This window comes from Piliocolobus tephrosceles, chromosome X (assembly GCF_002776525.5).
Source record: "Piliocolobus tephrosceles isolate RC106 chromosome X, ASM277652v3, whole genome shotgun sequence".
NCBI classification, from domain to species: Eukaryota; Metazoa; Chordata; class Mammalia; order Primates; family Cercopithecidae; genus Piliocolobus; species Piliocolobus tephrosceles.
In genome coordinates, this window is record NC_045455.1 from 92,117,719 (window position 1) to 92,126,452 (window position 8,734).

Here is an 8,734-nt window from a genome sequence, read left to right on the forward strand (position 1 = left end):
GCACTGGTGGGAGTGGAATAGTGAGTCATTTAAGACAAGTTAATTCGTCTGTAAATCTTGTGCAAATCACAATCTGTGTTTGAATGAAGCGTGGACTGCTTTTAACTTTCCTTCTGGTATTACTTAAAGAATCTGATATACAACAATTGGACTCACAAAAAGCAATATAGGAGAAAGAATATTCACTCCTTTAAAGCAGTTTTCACTTCACAGAATTTTAGAGTTTCCCATAATACAACTGCCATCAGCATCTCTGTGCTTTCCAGACAATTGATTTCCAGGCATCAAGTCTAGAGGACAAAGAATGGAGCCTAAGAGTGAAGATCACCAACTGATGATGAATTTGAAATAAAGAAAGTATCCCCTGAAATGCTAATGGAATTCAACAAAAGGATTACTCTTGTTACGACTGCAAAATTGTAAGTCTAGAGGATTGTGGGAGAGGAGAGGAAGGATACATAGCGAACCTAAAACTATTCTGCTGTTGGCTGAACATCTCCAACATTTTAAGATGTAAACAATAAAACTTACATTTTCATTATTTTGTTTCTTTTTCCAAACCATGTGCCTGAAGGATCAGGTGGGAGCTCTTTTTCTATTAATTTGGAGCTCTCAAATGTAGTCTCAATATAATGTGTCACTTTCTAATTCTTCCTTTACACAAGCCTTCCTTCCAATCTAACAAAACTTGCTCGTTTATAGTTTTACAACCTCAGCCCAGATTTTCTTTGGTCATAATTTTCTACACTCTGCTCCCTTCATCTAGCATGTCTTCCTACATGTCTTCCTTCCTTACAGGTGCAGACCCTTCCTCAGTTTACACTTCCTTCCTTTACCCTGCAAGGCTCCCCATTTTAACCTATGCCATAGGTAGTTTGCTCAAACCGAAACTTTCAATCAGGTCTACAGGGCAAAGAAATGAAGCTTATTTTCTTTTTTTTAAATTATACTTTAAGTTCTAGGGTACATGTGCATAGCATGCAGGTTTGTTACATATGTATACTTGTGCCATGTTGGTGTGCTGCACCCATCAACTCGTCAGCACCCATCAATTCATCATTTATGTCAGGTATAACTCCCAATGCAATCCCTCCCCCCTTCCCCCTCCCCATGATAGGCCCCGGTGTGTGATGTTCCCCTTCCTGAGTCCAAGTGATCTCATTGTTCAGTTCCTACCTATGAGTGAGAACATGTGGTGTTTGGTTTTCTGTTCTTGTGATAGTTTGCTAAGAATGATGGTTTCCAGATGAAGCTTATTTCCTATACCAAGTGGCATTATCATATGCTGTCTCACTGGGCTACTCATCTCCTGAAATGTCTTATCTTTTCTTGACTGTATTCAAGTTTCTTCCTGGTAAGGAACGTGCTTTACATGTCTTATCTTTTCCATGCTACATGTTTTCCTCCAAAATAAGTGCTGAATGCATTCTTACTTGATTGAAGCTTACAGCGTTTCCTATTTAAAATATACAACTGTTTTACATGTTTTACCATATTCACTAATTTCTTATTCTTTTATTTGCTCATTTATTCAACAAGTGTTACGAGCACCACTGTATGGCACACAGTGAGTAAACTGTGATAAAAGACAAATACTTTAAAATAGTGGCTCTCAAATTTTTGAGTTCATCAGAATTACTTAGAGGGCTTGTTAAAAAAGATTACTGGGTCCCCTTCAAAATGTCTGATTCATGATGTTTGGAGCGAGGCCCCTGAATTACGTTTCTAACAAATTCCCAGGAGATGCTGATGCTGCTGATCTGGGGACCACATCGTGTGAACCACTGCTTTCGTTCTGACTTTACATTAGATATGTCTTCTCTGTTACTAGATCGCTTTCACTCGTTTTCCTTAATGAACTATAAACTGCTAGGCCCAGTCATGACGGATTTTTCCACACAGCTCATATTCTCCCGTAACCACTGTGATGGTCTCCTCAACTGTGTTCCACCAAGACAGCCTTCCGGTTCAAGCCATCTACTTTTGGGACTTAATGTTTTTCAGGATATAGGGGCGCTCGCCTTCCCCATACTTCTCTCTAGCAAGTCCTGTTATTCTATTGCTTGATATCTAAGTTCAAGCCTCACTCTTCCTGGAAAACTTCCTTCTTAGATCATAGTGCTATTTTATTCATCATGCATTCCTTCATTCATGCATTTATTCATTCAGTGTGTCAGCCCAAAAGCATGTATTGGACACTTACCATGTTCTGGGTGAGGAAACATCATTGTGTGAAAGCAAGTCTGACATTATTTAATGATGAATATTTCAATCATGATTGTTCTCATTTAACTTTAAAATTTTTCTGTATTTTAAGATTGTCAATACTAGATTTTTTGAAAACCTGTCTGAAAGACTATGCTTCAATGGGAGAAATTAGTCATTTATGGTAATTATACTGGGTGTGTCTCCATCTAATTTTATGCCATTTAATGCACTATTCTCTGTAACATTTTATTTATTTTGTGTAATTTTAGGTAAAATTTTAAGATAACTTTGCAAGAGTTAAAATCATTCACTTTAATTCCTTCCCCACTCTTAACATTATTAAGAAAATTTTGTGTGACAACGCCTTAGAAAGTCTTACCAATGAAACTTCTTGCTATAAAAATAGAAGCATAATGTGCTCATTTGGAGCATTCAGTTTGAACTCATGACCTTAAAAGATGTCTTCATCGAAATCTCCAAAAATCACCAATATTGGCAGCAGCACTTTGACTGACTGTCAATCTGTATATACATCTCAGCACACTGAGTAATGCAAGTAATCATGGAAAACATACTCAAGATAGTACTAGTCATCATATATAATAAGATTTTTAAAAATAAAAGTGTAATTTTCCTGAAGTATTTAAGTGATTTTTCCTGAAAGAAATTTGTGAATAATAGAATTTTCCTCTATTTATAAAGTAAAACATGACAGGTTTTTTTTAAAAAAATAAATATATAAAATAGACACTAAAAAGTTATATTCCAGGCCAGGTGTGATGGCTCACTCCTGTAATCCGAGCACTTTGGGAGGCCAAGGTGGGTGGATCACGAGGTCAGGAGATCGAGACCATCCTGGCCAACAAGGTGAAGCCCCGTCTCTACTAACAATACAAAAAATTAGCCAGGCGTGGTGGCGCACACCTGTAGTCCCAGCTACTCGGGAGGCTGAGGCAGGAGAACAGCGTGAACCCGGGAGGCAGAGCTTGCAGTGAGCCGAGATCGTGCCACTGCACTCCAATCTGGGCAACAGAGCGAGACTCTATCTCAAAAAAAAAAAAAAAAAAAAAAAAAAAAGTAATATTCCTGGGATTCTGTTTACTTCTTACCTTTCAAGAAAGAGGTTTTGGGTACCAGTGTCTTAGGTACATCTCAGTAGTGTAGAAACAGAACATCTGACCTTAGAACACCTTAAAAAGTAAATTAAAAATAAAAATTCTGAATAGTAGAGTGTTTTGCAACATCCAAGTATATATACAAGAATGTAAGGACAAACGCCTCGTTATCTCAGGTACGTCTCATTGACCAAGAACGTGAACTTAGCTGCCATTGAACAATGCACTTTGGGCTGATGGGAGATTTCAGAAATGTCACAGGGGAGTGATAGACTGATTGAGGATAATAGGGGCTTAGAGAACTAATCATTCCCCAGGTTCCAATTAGAGATGTAATTGGATATTGTGGGAAGTTATGTTCAGCTCATGATAAGATTCCACGTTTCTACATGCTTTTCTTAATTTAGAAAACTTTTTTCATAAAAATCTAATCCGTTTGGGAAATCATATATTATTTTGTGATTTGTTCTCATCTTACCCTAGTCACATATTGCAAAATTTTCTTCTGATATACTCTTCTGAAGTGGATTGATGGATATATTAGAATTTATTATACTATTTGCTTTATTCTTTCTTTCTTCTGAAGTATATCACCAGATACAATGTGTGAGCCTGAATTAGTTGCTGATATTTATTTATTTATTTATTTATGACAGAGTCTAGGTCTGTCACCCAGGCTGTATAGTGCAATGGTGCAACCTCAGCTTACTGCAACCTCTGCCTCCCGGGTTCAAGTGATTCTCCTGCCTCGGCCCCCCGTGTAGCTGGGATTACAGGTGCATGCCACCACACCCAGCTAATTTTTGTATATTTTGGTAGAGATGGGGTTTCACCATGTTGGTCAGGCTGGTCCTGAACTGCTGACCTCATGATGTGATCTGCTTGCCTCAACCTCCCAAAGTCCTGGGATTACTGTGTCCAGCCACTACTTGCTGATTTTGAGCAAGAAAATCATGAACATAAATGTGGAAAGATGGATGTTGTCAAATGAAGAAAGACAGGTGTAAAATGCTACATATGGTATAATCTCATTTTGTTTAAAAAATTATATATAATACATATATATAACTTATATGTGTAAATTAAATGTGGTATATGTACATTTTATAAATGTATATACATTCATTATATGTATGAATAGAAAAAGATATGAAATAATAGATATAAAAGTCTAATTTCTGAGTGTTGGAATTTAATTTTTATTTTTCTCAAAGGCATTTGTAAGTCAAAAATAGTTTTTTACTAAGATACTTTTTAAATAGTAAAAGTCAATTAATTTTATGTTATAAAACAAAACATGACATTTTTTTTTTTCCAGATTGCTAGGGCTTTATTACAAATGGAGTTGCTAGACAGGCCCTTCGCCAATCTTTCTTCTGTACCTTCTTCCCTCCCAAAGACATCCCTCTAGGGGAGGTCAGTAGGCCATTAGGTAGGAGGAAACCTGGAGAGTGAAAAGGGGCAATGCTTTTGTCAAAGTCCTCTAAAACAACCACTGAGTCTGAAGGCTGGCTCCAGTTGAGAATCTTCTACTGGAAGAGGTTTAGCTCTCATCTTCACGGCCCTTCATTTCTACATCCTGGGGAGCTTTTGTCTTCTTTTGCCTTTTGAGCTGTGGTTCACTAGTCCTGGCTGGCTTTGAAGGGGCTTCCACTTCCATGGCTGCCTTCTCTTTCTGGGCAAGCCGGATCTGCTGGAGGAGTTTTCTGAGCTTCTTCCCTGACAGAGTAATGTTGGCACGTGCACTGGACGCCCGCTTCTTGAGGTGGTGCCGCGTGATCAGCCCTTGGTCTATCACAGCCCCGACCACCTGGTGCCTCAGACGCCGCTCCCGATTCAGCACCCCCCGGCGTTTGAACGGCTGCTTCTTCAGCTCCGTTCGGGGCCGGTTGATCTTTCCCCCGGGAGCTCCCATAGCTGCGATGCCATGCCAGTTCACGGTGCGTACTTCCGCTCCAACATGACATATTTTTAAGAAGAAATATATGAAATAGACACTAAAAAGTAACATTAGGTATGAAGGTCATTAATAATTTGCAAAAGTATAATTCAGAAAAAGTTATAATAATTCTGAACTTGTAACCCAATTACATAGCTTTAAATACAGAAAGTGAAAATTGAGAGACTTGAAAAGAGCCACAAACATACATAGTGGGAGATGTTAACACATCTATTGAATTAATTGATGTATCTCTTTAAGTAATTAATTTATGAAGAGACCAAAAAAATTTGAACAGCAAAACTAATGTGCTTTGACCTAATAAAAGTATATAAAATCTTTCAACTAATAATTAGAAAATACGCACTTTTTGAAATGTACATTAAATGCTTAGGAAAACTAGCCACTTGTTTGTTTTGAGACAAGGTCTCGCTCTGTCACTCAGGCTGGAGTGCAGTGGTGTGATGTCAGCTCACTGCAACCTCCACCTCCTGGAGTTCAAGCGATCCTCATGGCTCAGCCTCTGGAGTAGCTGGGACCACAGGTGCTCACCACCACACCTGGCTAATTTTTCTGTTTTTAATAGAGACAGAGTTTCTCCATGTTGGCTAGGCTGGTCTAGAACTCCTGGCCTCAAGTGATTCGCACGCCTTGGCCTCCCAAAGTGCTGGGATTACAGGTGTCAGCCACCACGCCTAGCCACGAGAAAAGATAGTTTCTAAGCCTTTCTAAGAAGTAGTGTCAAACTAATCATGCTCTCTTACAATAGTGCTATTAAGTTAGAAATGAGAGAACAAGACAGAGAATCCTACTTGTAATCTTTAAAAAAATAGAAATCAGAAAATCTGTACTAAAGTGTCGTTTCACACACCTTACCCACCTTATTAAACAAATGTTGGAGAAGAGTATTTCAAGGGAAATTTATAGTTTTAAATGCTTATAAAAAAGCAAATAACTGCCAATGAAGCTAAGTGTGTGGTTTAAGAAATTAGGGAAGAATAAAGTAGAAGAAATGAAATAATACAAGTACAAGCAGAAATTAATGAACTCAAAGAATTAATTACAGAGAATTAGCAAAACCAGAACTTGCTTCTTTGCCAGATAAAAAGTATGAACTCTTGGCAAGATTGCATAGGAAGAAAATAGAAAAAGCACAAGTAAATAATATTGAATATGAAAAAGGAAACATAACCAGGTACAGCAGAGATAAAACTGAGAGACTATGAATAAATTAATGACTAATATGTTTACAAGTTAGATAAAATAGACAATTTCCTAGAAAAATATAACAAAAAATTGATTTAAAAGGCAATCAAAAACCTACATAGAAAGATCTATAGTAATTAAATAAACCAAGTGTTTACTTAAAAATCGATTCACACCAAGAACACAATCCCCCATTATTTTACTAGAGAATTCTACTAATCATTCAAAGAACAAGTATTTTTTTTTAGATGGTGTTCCCCTCTGTCACCCAGGTTGGAGTGCAGTGGCGCTATCTTGGCTCACTGCAATCTCCACCTCCCAGGTTCAAGCGATTCTCCTGCCTCAGTCTCCCAAGTAGCTGGGATTACAGGCTCCCGCCACCACACCTGGCTAATTTTTGTATTTTTAGTAGAGACGGGGTTTCCCCATATTGGTCAGGTTTGTCTCAATCTCCTGACCTCAGGTGATCCACCTGCCTTGGCCTCCCAAAGTGCTGGGATTACAGGCCTGAGCCACTGCGCCCGACCCAATACTTACATTCTCATACAGACTTTTTGAGAGAATGGAAAAGGAGGCAGTGCTTTCTCACATTATTTTATAAGACTACTCTAACCTTAATGCCAAAAGCTGAAAATGGTAAAACAAGAAAGAAATCCTCGTTCAATCTTTCCTCTCAAAGATGCGCTAAACTTCACAAAATACTAGCAAATCCAGCCTCAACGTCTATGTATAAAAATTACAGGAAATGTCGTTAGGATTTGGCTTTTTATTTATATCCAATTCAGGAATCACTGCGCACTGGCATAGGGCACTCTGTTCCCCAAGCTAGAAACGGAGTGATAGACAAGGTTGATACTCTTTCCCCTCAGGGACATGATTCTTAAATTGTGTCTTATCTTAGAAATTACATTAGCGTGACAACTGGCTGTTCCTCGTGAATCTTCTCTCACCTTGTTCTGTACTTTGCTTTTTATGTCTATTTATTCACATACTACATTTCCTTTCTCATTTCTTTCCCTTGGTGATTTGAAAGCTGATCATTCTGGTTTTTATTCCCAGAGTTTTTGTGATTTTCAGATATTTATGTGCACACACATTTATTTCTCTCTCTGCCTGTCTCTCTCAGCGCTGGGCTAGAAATTCCCTGTGGGGAGAAAAGAATATGAACGCGACAGCATCTGCTCTTCTCCCCACTCATGTTATCTTTGTTGATATCTAGATTTTAAGTCTGCCTTCATGTTATTACTGTTTACATGATTTAATCTTCCTTGTCAGAGAGTATCTTGGTATTAGCAACATTTAAACGAATTATCTAGCCTAATTCCTTATGCTTCCTTTCCTCTCTTTCCCTCCCGGCCCTCTTGGTCCTGCCCTTTGTCCATAGTTAGAAGACTATATCCATTTATTGATTTCTATGAAAATACTCCACAAGACCCAAACGTTTTGTGGCCCATGTCATGTAAACTTCCAGACACTCTGAGATGTCACACAAACAGGCATCCACCCGTGTGCTGACCGCACCTCACTTGCTCCAAAGTCAGTGCTTATCTTACATCATGTCATCACGTCCCGTGGCCGTGAGCAGACCCTGGGAACTGCTGCCTGGGTACCAGTTTCCTGCTCCTGAGAAAACAGTCCTGCCTGTCTGATCTCACCTTTCCCAGGAATCTTGTTAAATACAACGTCCTACCTCTGCCCTTGGCAGTGACTCCAGGACAGTGTCACCAGGACTGCCCATTTCATCCCTGGAGTAACATTGGGAAGTGAGTCCTCATTGCCAGCCTAGAGTGGAGTGGTGGGAACAGCAAAGAAGTGAGTGCATGGCCATGGAGAAATTAAAAACAACAACAACAGTTATTCTGCTTGTTATTATTGCATATACCAGCATTTCTAAACAATGTCAGTGATAAAAATTAACTAGCCTTCCATTCTGGGCCGATCACTCCACCTTCCTTGTCGTCGGTAAGTCGTTGGCAGGTACTGTTATGAATTCAATACACAGAGAGGGAATTAGGCTTAGAGAGGCTTAAAAAGACCTCCTTTTCCTAGGTCTTACAGCTTGTAAGGTGTAGACACCATAGCAACTCCATCTTGGAGGCTAATGTGCCATGTTGGCTTCTGATTAACCCATTCTGGGAGGGTCTCTAGGATTTCCAGTGTATCTATCTTTCCTTGTGTTCCTTGTGTATGAGCAGGGACTTACCGTAAATCCTAAATTCACTTACCGTAATTCCCAATGAGCAGGGACTTACCGTAAATCCTAAAT

The 8,734-nt window shown here is 39.0% G+C and overlaps 1 protein-coding gene across 1 annotated transcript; it reads right to left on the reverse strand.

The window, feature by feature from the left end:
- Positions 1-4,638: 4,638 nt before the first annotated feature.
- On the reverse strand, positions 4,639-5,279 carry LOC111525009 (uncharacterized protein C11orf98-like). Its single transcript, XM_031934960.1, has one exon. It carries the CDS (start codon positions 5,236-5,238, stop codon positions 4,867-4,869), a length of 372 nt encoding a protein of 123 aa, XP_031790820.1. The 5' UTR covers positions 5,239-5,279; the 3' UTR covers positions 4,639-4,866.
- Between the last annotated feature and the right edge of the window lie 3,455 nt (positions 5,280-8,734).

What these genes read in the sequence shown, in the direction of transcription:
- LOC111525009 (XM_031934960.1), bottom strand. Translation starts at nt 5,238, where the DNA reads ATGGGAGCTCCCGGGGGAAAGATCAACCGGCCCCGAACGGAGCTGAAG.